General features: G+C 46.8%; 3 protein-coding genes across 3 annotated transcripts in view; 2 read left to right on the top strand and 1 right to left on the bottom strand.

The window, feature by feature from the left end:
* Window positions 1-18,107, top strand: part of LOC309562915 (uncharacterized protein) — a 523,709-nt gene that overhangs the window by 61,548 nt on the left and 444,054 nt on the right. The window lies entirely within an intron of this gene.
* Window positions 1-18,107, top strand: part of LOC309564458 (uncharacterized protein) — a 1,566,033-nt gene that overhangs the window by 1,512,928 nt on the left and 34,998 nt on the right. The gene's annotated exons all lie outside the window — the stretch shown is intronic.
* Window positions 10,167-17,951, bottom strand: LOC309562955 (uncharacterized protein). The gene is made up of 2 exons (XM_082267282.1): window positions 17,921-17,951; window positions 10,167-11,153 (listed from the first exon to the last, which is right to left on the bottom strand). Exon 2 carries the CDS (start codon window positions 10,906-10,908, stop codon window positions 10,291-10,293), a length of 618 nt encoding a protein of 205 aa, XP_082123408.1. The 5' UTR covers window positions 10,909-11,153; window positions 17,921-17,951; the 3' UTR covers window positions 10,167-10,290.

Below are 18,107 nucleotides of genomic sequence, written 5' to 3'. Positions count from 1 at the left end.
AAAAAAAACGTTGTGGGGTTCCCATCAACAAAATATTCCAGACCCTTATCTTTGAAGTTCCGATTTTTACGAGGGCCCCTACATAAGAAAAAAACAAAAAAAAAAAACAAATGAAAGACCTAGGTTTGCCCCAAAAGGGGGGCACCCAATGCAGAAAATGAAGTGCCCCCCAAATTCTAGGGCGGACCCTGCTCTGGCCAAGAAAGGGGGGCAGAAATCAAGTGTCCCCTCTACGGAATCATACCAGGCCACATGCCCTCAACATGGGGTAGGTACCCTAGCTGGCAAAGCATCCTCCCCACACTCCTGGCCCATTGGATCTGGGGTCTGCAGGGGGGCCCCCAGATATCCAGCCCCCCCCCCCCCCCCACATGCATGAGTAAAGAATACACAGTGAAAAAAATTCCTTATTGAAAAACCCTACAAAAGAAAAGGTGATGTCTCATTATGCAAATCCATTATCAATCAGTTCATCCAGCAATGAAGGTTTCCATTACCGATGATGAACAATGTAAGCAGACCCCCGAAAAAACAAAACATGCTGCTCAGTATTTTTGTGCATCAAGGTTCCCCTTAAAACCCATACCAGCCCTGAAGGAAATTTTGTGAGGGACCCCACTTCATTTTTTTTTTTTTTTTTTTTTTTTACGGGGTCCCCCGTTTAAAACCCATAGTAGACACCCATCTAGCAAAAAGTGTCCAGTGCGGTTTTTGTTGGGATTCCAACATTTTTTTTTTTTTTTACAACGTTATTGGTTGTTATGTTGCACCATAGCAACCACTGACTGTGGAGCTGTAGGCATCCTAGTAACCAATGATTCCATCGGTTGCTAGGCAGCCAGCCCGCACAACATCCTAAATGAATGTCTTCATGAGGTAGCCCGGATAGTCATTGTGCCGGGCAGAGGAACAGGCTACTCAGTTCACTTGTTTGGCAAACTGCTAACAGCCAGAGTTCAGAGAGGACCCTGTTTAGCCCCGAACTCAAACCTCTTCCTTACGTGACATGTAACACACAGTCCAAAAGGGGTAATTTGTTATTCTGTGCCTCTTCCCATGTAAATTGGTTGTTTAAATGTCCACTTATGCCTCGTACACACGTGCAGATCGTCGGCCGAACGATCGGCCATCTTTTGTCCCCGGGCTGTCGTGTCTGTTGAAAAGTGCAAAAGACTGCACAAGAATTTTGTCCGCCGACTGCAGAAGTGATGTCATGTGATGGTTGTCTTTTTTTCTTTTCTGAGCATGCCCAGTCTTGCAAATCTGCTGTCGGCCGAATTCTGTATTGACTGGCGAACAATCGGCCGCTCTGGTGTCGGCATACAAAAATTTTAATGCTTGCACGACAGATTCTTTTCGGCCCAAAGTGCGCTGTTGGCTGTCGGAAGCATCATACTAACAAGCCGAAAATCGGCCGATCGGTCGTCGGCCGAATCTTTTCGGCCGACAATCTGCACGTGTGTACGGGGCATAAGTTTCTGTGTTCATTAAAAGCCTAATATTGACCCTCAAATTGTCCACATACAGTATCTGAACCAATGACTTGGTGGTTTTCCCTGAAAGAGTTCATTACCTCCATGTACAGGTTAACTAAACTAGGGAACACAGGTGATCGCATGTTTCTGCCTGTAGAAGTCATCCTTGTACTTGAAATTCCCCTTCCACTGCAGAGGCGCATTTGTTTCCAAATAGAAGACCGCTATCTTTGTGAGAGCCCCAAACTTTTCCCATCTAAGCTTCAACTCCCCATACTGAAAGTAGCCTGGCTTGCGTGGTTGGAGGTGAAAAAATGATCCTCCTATAATGACCTTCCAGCTGATTTATCCATATAGGACAACTCCATCTTCACACAGCCTTAAGCCTCGTACACACGCAACGGATTTCCGCTGACCGGTCGTCCGTCTTTTGTCCAGAGTGGTGTCTGTTGGTTGGAATGTGCTCTAGACTGCACACGAATTTTCCCGTACGACAGAATTCTACTTCAGAAGTGACGTCATGTGTTGGAGTGCTTTCTATGTGTTCTTTCATCTCTGAGCATGCCTAGTCTTGCTCATAAGATTTTTCCCCATCGAAATCTGTACTAATGAGACGAAAATCGGACGTGTTTTGACGGAGGACAAAAATTTTAATGCCTGCACACCAGGATTTTTTCGGCCGAAAAGTCAGAGTCGGTTGTCGGAAGCACCATACTAACAAGCCGAAAATCGGCAGATCGGTCGTCGGACGAAATTTCCCGGCCAAATTTCTTCTCCTGTGTACGGGGCTTAAATCTATACTGGCCACCCTGTTCTGGAAAATGCATGGTATAGCGATACTTTCAGATATCCACCACGAGTGAACATCACTTTCTTTTTCACGGCTTTAAAAGAAGCGTGAACTGCGGTCAATGGTGACCTGCCACCTTGCTATGGTCATGAGGTGCAAATTAAAGACTGGGGGGGGGGTATTTTTAATTAGCAGTTGTTTAAAAAAAAAAATATTGGGGTTTTTCAGCAAGTAGAACGCTCATACATGGTTATAGAAAGTGGTTAAAAAGCACAAAAATAAAAAGAGGAGTGTCCGAATCGTGCCAATCGAAAGAAACAGCGATACCAAAACAGGTAGTATTGTCAAGGGCATCAGTTCCTCAGCCAATAGGTGGCCAATATTGCCGGGTAAGCGGCAAAAGAAAAAACAATTGGTGTGTTCATTGGGGGAAAGACTAGCCAAGAGGTAGTCAGGAAAATAAGAGGCTAAATAAGAGGAAGAGAGGTGGAAGTAATGGCGAACAGAGCAGGTTCACCCTGAGCACATGTGACAGATGTGAAAGGGTCTGGAGAAGCCATGGAGAACATTATGCTGCCTGTAACATCGTTCAGCATGACCAGTTTGGTGGTGGGTCAATGATGGTCTGGGGAGGCATATCCATGGAGGGACACACAGACCTCTACAGGCTAGACAATGGCAACCTGACTGCCATTAGGTGTTGGGATGAAATCCTTGGACCCATTGTTAGACCCTACATTGCTGCAGTGGGTCCTGGGGTCCTCCTGGTGCACAACAATGCCTGGCTTCATGTGGCAAGACAAGAGTATGCGGCCAGTTCCTGGAGGATGAAGGAATTGATATCATAGAATGGCCCTTCACGCTCGCCTGACCTTAATCCAATAGAACACCTCTGGGACATTCTGTTTCGGTAAATCCAATGCCGCCAGTTTGCACCTCAGTCTGTTCAGAAGCTCAGTAATGCCCTGGTCCAGATCTGGGAGGAAATACCCCAGGACACCATCCGTTGTCTCATTAGGAGCACGTTGTCAGGCATGCATACAAGCACGTGGGGGCCATACACACTACTGAGGACCATTCTGAGGTCCTGCAATGACATTTCAGCAAAATGGACTCGCCTGCTGCATCATTTTTTCATTTTGATTTTCGGGGGGGGCTTTGAATTCAGCCCTCTGTAGGGTGATAATTTTCATTTCCATCAAACGATGAGGCATCCTTTCCTACCTAACACATTACCCAGTCCATACCAGTATAGATCCTAACACATTACCCAGTCCATACCAGTATAGATCCTAACCCATTACCCAGTCCATACCAGTATAGATCCGAACACATTACCCAGTCCATACCAGTATAGATCCAAACACATTACCCAGTCCATACCAGTATAGATCCAAACACATTACCCAGTCCATACCAGTATAGATCCAAACATATTACCCAGTCCATACCAGTATAGATCCTAACACATTACCCAGTCCATACCAGTATAGATCCCAACACATTACCCAGTCCATACCAGTATAGATCCTAACACATTACCCAGTCCATACCAGTATAGATCCCAACACATTACCCAGTCCATACCAGTATAGATATCAGCATGATATTTGTCCCCATTGAGATCTGATGTGTTTTCATAATGTTCCTTTAATTTTTTTAAGCAGTGTATTTATCATGTGATCAGTTCATGATTATGCTTTAAAAAGATACTCATGGTCGGTATCCAGTCCATTGAGAGGTCCTCAGCCAGTAGGTGGCCAATATTGCCGGGTAAGCGGCGAAATGAAAACCAATTGGTATGTCGGGAGACAGACTACGAGGCTGTATCACAGAAAAAAAAAAACAGAGGAAGAAAAGTAGCCAAGAAGAGAAAGAATCTAAATCAGAGGAAGAGGGTTGAAGAGGTGGAAGTAATGGCGAAAGTGGAGCTGAAAAAGATTAGCAAGTCCTGTGGGCCCAACTCCAGCCATGTCTGTTGGGAGCCAGGTGATTTGTCATATCGATAAATGTGCACTTTTTCGAGAGGAAGGTGTCTGTTATAGTCCATAGGCCCCACATTTTTCAAATATTTATTATGAGGAGATCAGTTTGTGATTACACTTGAAAAAAGGTACTTATGGCCGGTATCCAATCCATTGAGAGGTCCTCAGTCAGCAGGTGACCAATATTGCCATGTAAGCGGCATAATTAAAGCCAATTGGTATGTTCATTGAGGGAGAGACTACGAGGCTGTACCAAAAAAAAAAAAAAAAAAACAGAGTAGGAAAGATAGCCAGGAGGAGAAAGAGGCTAAATTGGAGGAAGAGGGGTGGGGAGGTAGAAGTAATGATGAAAGGGGAGTAGGTAGGGATTAAAAAATACTGTGGGGCTCATCTCTAGCGTGTCCATTGGGAGCCAGGTGATTTGTCATATCGATAAATTGGCACTAACGAGACGAAGGTGTCTGTTATAGTCCATGGGCCCCACATCTTCAACTTATGGCCGGTATTCGATCCATTGAAAGTACCTCAGCCACTAGGTGGCCAATATTGCCGGGTAATTGTCCAAATTAAAACCAATTGGTATGTTCATTGGGAGAAAGATTACAAGGCTATACAGAGAAAAAAAAGAGAGGAAGAAAGGTAGCCAAGAAGAGAAAGAGGCTGACTCAGAGGAAGAGGTGGAAGTAATGGGGAAGGTTTAGAAAGTCCAGTGGGACCCAACTCCAGCGTGTCCATTGGGAGCCAGGTGATTTGTCATATCGATAAATGGGCACTGTCGAGACGAAGATGTCCGTGATAGTCCATGGGTCCCACATCTTCAAATATTTATCATGCGGAGATCAGTTCTTAATTATGCTTAAAAAGGGTACTTATGGCCGGTATTCGATCCATTGAAAGTTCCTCAGTCAGTAGGTATCCAATATTGACGGGTAAGCGGCCAAATTAAATCCAATTGGCATGTTCATTGGGAGAAACACTACGAGGCTATACAAAAAAAGGAAGAAAAGTTGCCAGTAGCTGAACATGCGATCTGTCCCTGTGTCACTCGGTCACCTCCCCTCACACACTTTAGTAAGCACCAGGCATACATTAACCCCTCCCTCTCCAATAAAATTAACCCCTTCCCTGCCAGTGTCATTTTTACAGTAACAGTGCATATTTATAGCACTGATTACTGCAGTAATGTCACTGGTACCCCCAAAAGTGTCAAAAATGTCAGTCAAGGGTCCGATCTGTCCACCGCAATGTCGCAGTCCGCAAAAAAAATCGCAGATCGCCGCCATTTAAAAAAAAAACACCAAAAATGACAGAAATCTTTCCCTTAGTTAGTACACGCAATAACTTTTGCGCAAACCAATCAAAATACGCTTATTGTGATTTTTTTTTTTTTACCAAACATAGGTAGCAGAAAACAAATTGGCCAAAAATTTAAAAAAAATTTGATTTTTACATTTTTTTTTGGGGGGGGGGGGGGGGGGGATTTCATATAAAAAAATGTGAAAAATATTGTTATTTTTTCAAAATTGTCGCTCTTTTTTTGTTTATAGCGCAAAAAGTAAAAATCGCACAGGTGATCAAATACCACCAAAAAAAGCTCTGTTTGTGGGAAAAAAAAGGACATAAATTTCGTTTGGGTACGGCGTCGCACGACCGCGCAATTGTCAGTTAAAGTCGCACAGTGCCGAATCGCAAAAAAGGGGCCTGGACGTAAGACAGCAAAATCCTCCGGTGGTAAAGTGGTTAAGAAGAGAGGAACCCAATAACGGTGGAATCTGATTTATTGTATCTGCCATTTTTCTGCCAGCTGAAGAGGAAGACTTGTGGTGCCCCGAAACACGTTGGCAGTTTGTTGTCCTGTTCGTGCTCATTTACTCTTGGATCGTTTGATTGGCGCTCATTCTGGTGCAACTGTATATAGACTACTTGTAAGTGGGCACCTGATTCTCCAGTGGCAACAACCATATTTGGTGGTTATGAGTAAGCGACCTACAGCATCGTGAAACGCGTCAACCGGACACGTTTGTTCTGTACACTGTCTGTCTACTTTATTTGTGAGGAATAAAGAAACCTTTGATTTCATCATAATACCCTGAGTGCGGTCTTAAACTTGGATTTCTTCTACTCTTGGATGACGGATCTGACCTGCACCGGGTTTGGAACACACACCTGAGCGGCTCTTTTCCTGCTTTCTCATTAACAACCATATTGACCCCTCCCATTGTCCTCTTCCTTAGGAATGAGATAGAGTATGCACACACCTGTAACTGGGAGAAAACTCCACTATCTTTGGTCACTTACATGCTCCAGGCCTTTGGCCCACCTCCAGGAACAAAGAATGTCCACACGTTCAACCTTTCAACAATTTTACTATATTTGAAGTATAATGAAAAGTTCTTTACAAGATGAGTTTCACCTCCGTTTCTCCAGACCCAATATGTATATATACTGTATATTCCACACAATGCAAGTCCAACATAAAATGAGAATAATCACCCACATCTTCCACTGTCCTCCCTGCAGGTCTTCCATACGTGAGTTCTCCAACCGAGTCTGCTACGGGCCTACCCAGAGGGGTTCACTTCTGAAGGCTACAGGCTTACATATCAGTATACCAGGGGGTAGTCTTTTCCCATCACCTTCAGGTTCTTTCGGCTCAAGAATATATAGGATAGACTAGGCCCGCCCATTAGATCTGCCCAGGTGAGGTGTTCCTTAAAAGGGGTAGAAAACCCTGCTTTCAAACTCGATTTGGGTGACCCTTTTGTTTGAGGTGCCTCTGTTTATTTTTGGAGGTCCCTCATAGGTGGGTTCTCCAAACGAATCTGCTATGAGCCTATCCCGAAGGGTTCACTTCCTAAGGCTTACATATCCAAATACCAGGGGTAGCCTTATCCCATCAGCCTATACCACAGGCTATCCCAGTTCAAGATTTTATAGGGTGGACTAGCCCAGCCCACTATGTCTGCCCAGGGGAGGGGTTTCCTTAAAAGGAGGACGAATCCCTGCGTACATACTCAATTTGGGTGACCCTTTTTTTTTAGATCTCCAAAGGTGGATTCTCCAACTGAGCCTACGGCCTACCCTGAAGGGTTCACTTCCTAAGGCTACAGGCTTACATTTTAGTATACCAGGGGTAGGCTTTTCCCATCACCCTGTTCCCAAGGCTCTCCCAGCTCAAGATTTTATAGGGTGGACTAGCCCCACCCACTATGTCTGCCCTGCTTACATACTCAATCCGGGTATATCTATTATATAGGACAGACAAGCCCCACCCACTATGTCTGCCCAGAGGAGGTGTTTCCCTAAAAGGGGTACAACCCCTGCTTACATATTCAATTTGGGTGGCCCTTATGTTGCTTATTTTTTTGAGGTCCCCCATTGGTGGGTTCTCCAATTGAGTTTGCAATGGGCCTTCCCTGAAGGGTTCTCTTCCTAAAGCTACAGGCTTTTCCTATCACCCTCAGGCTCTTTCTGCTCAAGATTATATAGAACACATGAGGCCCACCCACTATGTCTGCCCAGGAGATTGGTTTCCTTCAAAAGGAGTACTAACCCCTTCATACACACTCAATTTGGGTGACCCTTATTTTTTAATTTACCCCATTGGTGGGTTCGCCAATTGAGTTTTCCAGGGGCCTTCCCCGAAGGGTTCTCTTCCTAAGGCTACAGGCTTTTCCTATCACCCCCCAGGCTCTATTTAGGATTATATAGGACACACTAGGCCCACCCACATTGTCTTACCAGGGGAGGGGTTTCCCCCTCAAAGGAGTACTAACCCTTTCTTACACACTCAATTTGGGTGACCCTTATTTTTTAGTTCCCCCATTGATGGGTTCTCCAATTGAGTTGGCCAGGGGCCTTCGCTGAAGGGTTCTCTTCCTAAGGCTACAGACTTTTCCTATCACCCCCAGGCTCTTTTTGCTCAAGATGATATAGAACACACTAGGCCCACCCCTTCTTACATACTCAATGTGGGTGACCCTACTTTTTGAGTTCCCCCATTGGTGGGTCCTCCAATTGAGTTTGCTATGGGCCATCCCTGAAGGGTTCTCTTCCTAAGGCTACAGGCTCTTCCCATCACCCTCATGCTGTTTCTGCTCAAGAATATATAGGACACACTAGGCCCACCCACTATGTCTGCCCGGGGGGGGGGGGGTTTCCCTCAAAGGAGTACTAACCCCTTCTTACATACTCGATTTGGATGACCCTTATTTTTGACTTCCCCCATTGGTGGGTTCGCCAATTGAGTTTGCCAGGGGCCTTCCCCGAAGGTTTCTCTTCATAAGGCTTTTCCCATCACCCTCAGGCTCTTTCTACTCAAGATTATATAGGACACACTAGGCTCACCCACAATGTCGGATCAAGGGAGAGGTTTCCCTCAAAAGGAGTACTAGCCCCTTCTTACATACTCAATTTGGGTGACCCTTATTTTTGAGTTCCCCCATTGGTGGGTCCTCCAATTGAGCTTTCTACGGGCCTTCCCTGAAGGGTTCTCTTCCTAAGGCTACAGGCTCTTCCCATCACCCTCAGGCTCTGTTTAAGATTATATAGGACACACTAGGCCCACCCACATTGTCTGCCCAGGGGAGGGGTTTCCCTCAAAGGAGTACTAACCCCTTCTTACATACTCAATGAGTTCCCCCATTAGTGTGGTCTCCAATTGAGTTTGCTATGGGCCTTCCCTGAAGGGTTCTCTTCCTAAGGCTACAGGCTTTTCCCATCACCCTCAGGATTTTTCTGCTCAAGATTATATAGGACACACTAGGCCCACCCACATTGTCTGCCCAGGGGAGGGGTTTCCCTCAAAGGAGTACTAACCCCTTCTTACACACTCAATTTGGGTGACCCTTATTTTTGAGTTCCCCCATTGGTGGGTCCTCCAATTGAGTTTGCTACAGGCCATCCCTGAAGGGTTCTCTTCCTAAGGCTACAGGCTTTTTCTATCTTCCCCCAGGCTCTTTCTGCTTAAGATTAGATAGGACAGGCTAGGCCCACCCACTGTCTGCCCAGGGGAGGGGTTTCCCTCAAAGGAGTACTAACCCCTTCTTACATACTCAATTTGGGTGACCCTTATTTTTGAGGTCCCCCATTGGTGGGTTCTCCAATTGAGTTTGCCAGGGGCCTTCCCCGAAGAGTTCTCTTCCTAAGACTACAGGCTTTTCCCATCACCCTCAGGCTCTTTCTGCTCAAGAGTATAAAGGACACACTAAGCCCACCCACTATATCTGCCCAGGGGAGGGGTTTTCCCTAAAAAGAGTACTAACCCCTTCTTACATGGTCAGTTTGGGTAGCCTCTATTTTTGAAGGGCTCCCACTTCGTGGAGAGCTGCCAAACCAAAGCCATTTGGCTCCACTAATGGCTTCATTTCTGTTGGCGGAGGTTCAATATCCAGTGCCTCAGCCCAACTTGGTTAAAACTATGTGGCGGGTTCTTCTGCCGACTGTGCCACTAGAGGAGTGCGGTGATATTTTTTTTCTTCTCGTACTTTGGTTTCACCAGATGTCAACAAAAGACTTATGCAGTTGTTCATTACCCACCAGACGTATATTTCCCGTCCACCTGCACAGGACGGAATGCTGGTCTACCACAAAACTGTTAGAGGTGTAGTCAACTACCTCAACTCCAGAGCTAGGGGATGCTCTAGGTAGTTAGTCTCACCTTTCTTCTTCATGCTTTAGCCTCCATTCATCACCTGTACTGTATCCTGCTGGAACTAGACACGCTATGATACTTTTAGACCTGGTACGATCTGCACAAGTTTTTGGATTAAAAAGCCTTCTATGATCTGCAAGATGTCATTTGGATGGAGTCATTGTCTGCCAAGCTACTGAGACTGTAAGTTAAAGCTATCTCACCACATCTGGATCAGTTATAGAGATCAGATCACACTTTCAGTGCTTGGATGGGGAGGCAGAACCGAGTTGTGAAGTCTTATTTCAATATAACACAAGTAGGGAACTCAGGCATGCGATTTCTGAGATGGACGTCGAGGTGTCCTCTCAATATTAACCATTTCCCATCATCAAAGTGCTAGAGCGTTCAGCTCTGAAGCTGATTCACGTAGAAAACATTTATCACACCTGGAACGCTTTCTTTCTGGGCTGCGTGCGACCTCAGATGCCTGGTGAGATCAAAACTTTTTGAAAAACATTTCCTGCATTCGGGGCACGAGTATGGCTTCTCCCCCGTGTGGGATCTTTTATGTACGGTGAGGTCCGTTTTATACACGTAACTCTTCCCGCACGCAGAGCAGGAATACGGCTTTTCACCCGTGTGGTATCTCTGATGATCCGACAGATAGGACTTCCGCGAAAAGCGCTTCCCGCAATGAGAACAGGAAAACGGCTTCTCTCCCGTGTGAATTCTGTGATGCCTTTCAAGATCCGGTTTCCGTACGAAACTCTTCCCGCAGTCGGGGCAGGAAAACGGCTTCTCCCCCGTGTGGTGTCTCAGGTGACTCGAAAGATGGGCCCTTTGTGAGAAGCTTTTGCCGCACTTGGGGCAGGTGAACGGCTTCTCCCCCGTGTGAGTCCTCTGATGTATGGAAAGGGCTCCTTTCTTTTCGAACCTTTTCCCGCACTGGGGACAAGCGTGCATCTTCTCCGCCTTGTGAATGTCCTGGTGCTCGATGAGGTTCATTTCATCTAGAAAAACCATTCCGCAGTCTAAACAGGTATGAGACTCATTATCGTGAGACCTCTTGTGGACAGCAAGGCCACTTGTACTTTTAAAGCTTTTCCCGCACTGCAAACAGATGTACGACTGCCTGTAGGGCTTCTTCAGTGCGCCAGGGAAGGAATTGGAGTTCTCTCCTGGATGTGTGAAGTCCTCGTCTTCTAATTCATAGTCTAGAGACAAACTGAGACAATCCTCTGAGGCCTCCCCGACGTCCCGTCCATGTACTAAAAAAAGAAGAACAAAACGAATATTACTAGACAGGAGCAGGTAGGTGCACCTAAACCAGAACTCCGCCCATATTGGGCGCATTTGTTGCAGGTGGGTGGTTCTGAGGATCTTATGTTTGAATCCTCTGGATCTTCTAATTCACAAAGCAAGGTCCATAAAGACATGGATGAGCGAGTTTGGGGTGGAGGAACTTAATTGGTCCTGACCTCAACCCGATAGAACACCTTTGGTGTCCAACATCAGTGCCTGACCTCACAAATGCACTTCTGGAAGAATGGTCAAACATTCCCATAGACACTCTCCTAAACCTTGTGGACGGCCCTCCCCAGAAGAGATAAAGCTGTTATAGCTGCAAAGGGTGGGCCAACTCAATATTGAACCCTACGGACTAAGACTGGGATGCCATTAAAGCTCATGTGCGTGTAAAGGCTTTGCTAATGCCCCATGCAGTAGTACTCCCAGCTCTGCTGTTTCTCTGGTTTGCTGATCCTCCTCTCTCCGGTCCCCGCTCACCTTCCACTATATTGCTCCCACGCTGCTCATCTCGTGTGACATTGCTAGTTTCCCCTGCTCTGGTCCCCCAGCTCTGCTGATCCCCTGCCACTCAGTCCTCTCTCTCTGGTCCCCTGTCACCTTCCTCTAGGAGGTGGGTAGGGGCAGAACCAATGGTGAGTGCTCAGAGGTGGATAGGGGCGGAAACAAGGGTCAGTGCTCGGCGGTGGGTAGGGCAGAACCAATGGTGAGTGCTCAGAGGTGGAAAGGGGCGGAAACAAGGGTCAGTGCTCGGCGGTGGGTAGGGCAGAACCAATGGTGAGTGCTCAGAGGTGGAAAGGGGCAGAAACAAGGGTCAGTGCTCAGAGGTGGAAAGGGGCGGAACCAAGGATCAGTGCTCAGAGGTGGGTAGGGGCAGAACCAATGGTGAGTGCTCAGAGGTGGGTAGGGGCAGAACCAATGGTGAGTGCTCAGAGGGGGGTAGGGGGCAGAATCAATGGTCAGTGCTCAGAGGTGGTAGGGGCAGAACCAATGGTGAGTGCACAGAGGTGGGTAGGGGGCGGAAACAAGGGTCAGTGCTCAGAGGGGGGTAGGGGGCAGAATCAATAGTCAGTGCTCAGAGGTGGGTAGGGGCAGAACCAATGGTCAGTGCTCGGAGGTGGGTAGGGGCAGAACCAAGGGTCAGTGCTCAGAGATGGGTAGGGGCAGAACCAAGGGTCAGTGCTCAGAGGTGGGTAGGGGCAGAACCAAGGGTCAGTGCGCGGAGGTGGGTAGGGCAGAACCAAGGGTCAGTGCTCGGAGGTGGGTAGGGGCAGACCAAGGGGCAGTCCTCAGAGGTGAGTAGAAGCGGAACCAAGGGTCAGTGGGTAGGGGCAGAACCATGGGTCAATGCTCAGAGGTGGGTAGGGGCGAAACAAAGGGTCAATGCTCGGAGGTGGGTAGGGGCAGAACCAATGGTCAGTGCTCAGAGATGGGTAGGGGCGGAACCAATGGTCAGTGCTCAGAGATGAGTAGGGGCGGACCCAAGGGTCAGTGCTCAGAGGTGTGTAGGGACAGAACCAAGGGTCAGTGCTCGGAGGTGGGTAGCGGCAGAATCAATGTTCAGTGCTCAGAAGTGGGCAGGGGCAGAACCAAGGGGCAGTGCTCGGAGGTGAGTAGGGGCAGACCAAGGGGCAGTGCTCGGAGGTGAGTAGGGGCAGAATCAAGGGTCAGTGCTCAGAGGTGGGTAGGGGCGGAACCAAGGGTCAGTGCTCAGAGGTGGGTAGGGGCAGAACCAATGTTCAGTGCTCAGAGGTGGATAGGGGCAGAACCAAGGGTCAGTGCTCAGAGGTGGATAGGAGCAGAACCAAGGGTCAGTGCTTGGAGGTGGGTAGGGGGCGGAGACACAAAGTGACTTAGAAGGGGGGGGGTTCCAGCACCCATATAAAAAAAGCCCTGCTCCTCTATTAACAAGCAGGTGGTGGTGTTCACACACACACACAGGAGCTGCACCAGAAGGATGAGAGGGAGAGAGAGCACAGCCTGCACCACCTCTCGGCTCCCCGCAGAAGAGCCAGGAAAGAGCCATGAGTGGAGGGGAGAGCCATCAACACAAGCATGTGCTCAGTATTAAACTTGAGCTGCACAGTGATTTTGACGAGTGATTGACTGCTGGGCATGGGATCCCTGAAGCACATCACGAACGAGGGGGCGCATTTTGGCATCTTTGCCCTGGGTGTTGGATGACCTTGTCATCAGGCATTGCTCCTGATCTGTATGCTTGGTTCCAGGTCATTGACTCAAAGTACTGAAGCCACAAGGTTAGCCTGACCTCTAGTATTTTCAGCAGGTGGTCCAGCAAGGGCCGCCCTCTTATCTCAGGTGTCGTTTAATGCACTGATAAGGCCGTAGGTCAACTTTAAGGAGAGAGGAACCTATTAGATGTGTATCTGTGTTAGTTGTTTCCAGTATACAAGCTAAGTTTCAGGCTAGTTTTGTATGACTGCGGCTGGGATTTGATATCTATGTTCACGACTGCGAGTAAGCCGTATACTGACGGAAGACCACAAGTACAGTGTGGGTCTGAGGTTCCGTTACAAGGCCGTAGGTCAATTTTAAGGAGCGAGGAACCTAATAGATGTGGAATCTGATATACTGTATCTGTGTTACTGTACCATGGAATGAAAAATGATTTGCTGAACCCCAGAATCTCCATAAATCCAGTCTAGAGACATAAATTGTGTCTGCAGCACAGAGAAGGAAGATTATCCGAGAGAAATACAGGAATACAGGACGGGGAACTTAGCTCAGGAAAGTGACCAGGGTATTACATGCTGATATCACCCAGTCCCCGCCCTACTCTGGACCAATCAGTGAGCAGTATGGGTTGAAGAATGTATTTAGTGTTAATGACCCACCTGTGCTGATCTCTGTAGGAGTGTCCTCCTCTATAAATGTCCCCGTTATTCCATCCTCCTCCATAGACTGCTGATCATCCCTCACATACGTCTCCTCTTCTTCGTCTTCTTCCTCAACTTTTATATCTATCAGAGCTTCACCCTAAATCAAGAAAATGAGAGAGAATATCATCTGTAATGAAGTGAGGGGACATAGACAAATTTAATCTCGCAGCCTCCATACATCGTCTCCACGTTCGTGTTCTAGAAGCTCCTTCACACCAACCTGATAATGTTGTGCGTAATTGTGATCTTCCTGTGAGGAATCCCAATAGAACAGAGGATGGGGACCTCTTTCTGGTGGGTTTCTGTAGCTGGATGACTCCTCCATGGTGTCCTGGTACAGATCTTTTAGGAACTCTGACTCTTCCATCACTCCATCCTCATCATCTTCATCATGGTCCTCTTTTATCTCTTCTTTAATAACAATTTTTAAATCACTCAGGTTTCCACTCTGAATATATAATAAAAATGACATCAATGGTATCAATGCAGATAATGTACAGATCCTAATGATACTATCAGTGATTGTTCCTCATCTACCTGATGATGGTGGGGGATGGTGTGATCTTCCTGTGTAGAATCCCGGGAATACAGAGGACAGGGACATCTCTCTGGTGGGTTCCTGTTGTTAGATGGTTCCCACAACTCCTTGTGTCCTCCTGAAAGCTCCTCCATCACACCGTACTCCTCATCCTCCTCTGTAAACTCTTCTTTAACAATAATATTATAATCCAAGAGGCTTCCACTCTAAATATATAATAAGATATTCGTTGTAACAATCATACATGTATATATATATAATAGCTATCAGTGATTGTTCCTCATCTACCTGATGATGGTGAAGGATGGTGTGACCTTCCTGTGTGGAATCCCGGGAATACAGAGGACGGGGACATCTCTCTGGTGGGTTTCTGTAGCTGGATGACTCCTCCATGGTGTCCTGGTACAGATCTTTGTGTTCTTTCTCTATCACCCCATCCTCCTCGTTTAGTTCAACTTTAGAATCTCTCAGGTTTCCACTCTGAATATATAATAAAAATGACATCAATGGTAACAATGCAGATAATGTACAGATCCTAATGATACTATCAGTGATTGTTCCTCATCTACCTGATGATGGTGAGGGATGGTGTGACCTTCCTGTGTGGAATCCCGGGAATACAGAGGACGGGGACATCTCTCTGGTGGGTTCCCATTACTGGATCCATCTGTAGGAAACACACACACTGACTGAATACATTGTTTCTATGTGTTTATCAGATGATGGGGGATCTAGGTGGAGCCTCCGTACTGCTCTCTCCTTTACAATAAAGTCTCCTCTTACCCGGTGATGTGAGGGGCGGCTGATTCTCCATCATGACGTCCTTGTAGAGATCCTTGTGTCCTTCTAAATACTCCCACTCCTCCATGGAGAAATAGACAGTGACATCCTGACACCTTATAGGAACCTGACACACACAATGATACAGTCACCATCCAGACACATCCCTTGTCTGTTACTGGATAATGTCCCAGAATTCCCAGCACCGCTCACCTCTCCTGTCAACAGCTCCATTATCTTCTTGGTGACTTCTAGAATCTTCTCCATGTTGTGTCTCTCAAGTTTTAGGGAGTCACATGGAGGCACTGTGATGGTCATATGGTCACCTGACTTCAGAAGAGGAAATCTCTGTATTGGAGAACCAATAGGAATATCATGTTAGAATCCCAGAATCCTCCTCACCTCTCCAGTCAGGTCTGTGTTTTATTAATAGAGATAAGAGTGATGTCATGTGACCTCCCAGAATCCTCCTCACCTCTCTGGTCAGGTCTGTGTTTTATTAATAGAGATAAGAGTGAAGTCATGTGACCTCCCAGAATCCTCCTCACCTCTCCGGTCAGCAGGTAGATGACCTCCAGGGTGAGGTTTAGTATCTTCTCTGTCATGTGACTCCGGTCCTCCTCCATCCTCATTGATGCGGGTTTCTCTGTAGATGGATAATGGAGAATTATCTCGGACTGTATTGGTCATACAATATTAGGATAAGAATGTACAGGGGTGTAGGGTTGCCACCTCATCCCTTTAAACCAGGACACATATTAATTACACAGGTTCTGTGGCTGATTAGGGTGGCAATTAAACTCACTTGTTGACTTATGTGCATTATATCAGCCTCAGAACCCGTGTAATTCATAGGTGTCCTGGATTGAAGTTCAAAACACAGGCCGAGGTCTCAACAGGCAAACAAGGATCCAGAGACAGGTGAAAGACAAGCCAAGACATGGGAAGGCTCCATCTCCCTCATACCACTCCGTGTCATCACATCCCCTGTCAACTTGAAAAAGCGGTGGAAGAGACGCCCCATTTTCAGCTCGATCTCCACCAGGTTTGAGACAATCTCCATCTATTTGTGTCCTATTGAGGAGATTTCCCTTCAGATCTGGTCCTAGACACGCAACGGGAAGTGAGAAGAAATATCTTCAAAGTGAGGGAAATAATGGTACAGGTATCCCCATTGGAAAATTACCCTCTGTCTTCCTGTTCTGGTAAAAATTGAAACATTTTGGATTTCCCATCACTTTCAGTGCCGAAAAATTGCCACCAGGACAAGTATAGAGGATCCTGTCCCTGTCCTTGCCTTTCAATTCGGTACCTCGCTGCCTGGCTGTTGACAACCCTAATGCCTCGTACACACGCAACGATTATCGGCCGACCGATCGGCCGTCTTTTGTCCAGTGTTGTTGTGTTGGTTGAAATGTGCTCTAGACTGCACACAAATTTTCTCGGCCAACAACAACCAACTTCAGAAGTAATGTCATGTGCTGGTTTACTTTCCGTGTGTTTTTTCTTCTCTGAGCATGCCCAGTCTTGCTCATCAGATTTTTGTCTGCCAAAATCTGTACTGACTGACGGAAAATCGGCCGTTCTGTTGACGGCCAAAAAAATTTTTATAGCGTGCACACTAGATTTTGTTCGGCCGAAAAGTCGCAGTCGGTTGTCGGAAGCATCATACTAACAAGCCGAAAATCGGCCAATCGGACGTTGCCCGAAAATTCACGGCCAACAATCGTTGCGTGTGTACGAGGCATTAGCTTGTGTTCTGGCTATGGACCTGCCTTCTGATCAGGTGCTGCTTGCAACATCGCCCTCATGCCATGTCCTCACATCCCCTGTCACCTCGGACAAGTGGTGCAAGAGAAGCCCCCCTTTTTAGCTCGATCTCCACCAGGTACGTGACGATCTCCATCTATTTGTGTCCTATTGAGGAGCTTTCCCTTCAGATCTGGTCCTAGCCACCCAACAGGAAGTGAGAAGAAATCTCCTCAAACTGGGTGGGGGGGGGGGGATGAGGGAACAGGTCTCCCCATTGGAAGATGACCCCCCCTCTTTTCTTGTTTTGGTAAGAATTGTCACATTTTAGGTTTTCCATGACATTCAGCCCTGGAGAATGACCACCAGGACAATTATAGAAGATTGATCTCCCAAACGGGGACACAGACAGCAATAAAAACCCGACAGAGGGGTTTTAATCCTTCCACACACCACCCAAAATGAAAAAAAATGTTTTTTTGATATTCTATACACTTTTAAGGCTAAATCCGCCCCACCCACCAAAAAAAGGTGTGTCCTCTCCACCCAATAAAAAAGGTCACAAAATACGTTCGATACAAGGATGAATTTCGAACCAGAATCTCCATGTTCTGACAGAGTGACAGTGTGGATCTTCTGACAGCATCGTTAAGTATTTACAAAATATATATATATATATTTCAGTGTAGCCATATCTTCTGGTGATAGAAGGAGACCCAACGAGGGGGTTACTGGGTGTAAGTCGAAAATAAGATCTTATTACCTCCTCTGCTGCCACTTCCAGCAATGTCTCCTCTCTACTTCCTCCCAACTCACCCTTCACCCCTAACCTCCTATTTATACTCTGACCTCACTTCCTGTCTTCCATAGAGACTTCCTGTCTGGGTCGAAGTGAGATTACCATCTTGTGGAGCTCAGAGGAACCTCAACCATGACGTCTCGTAGTGTGA

The sequence above is a fragment of the Pelophylax lessonae genome, assembly GCF_965119305.1.
Source record: "Pelophylax lessonae genome assembly, chromosome: 9".
Classification (NCBI taxonomy): domain Eukaryota; kingdom Metazoa; phylum Chordata; class Amphibia; order Anura; family Ranidae; genus Pelophylax; species Pelophylax lessonae.
The sequence above is the reverse complement of the archived record's forward strand: the minus strand, read 5'-3'. Positions and strand labels throughout refer to the sequence as shown.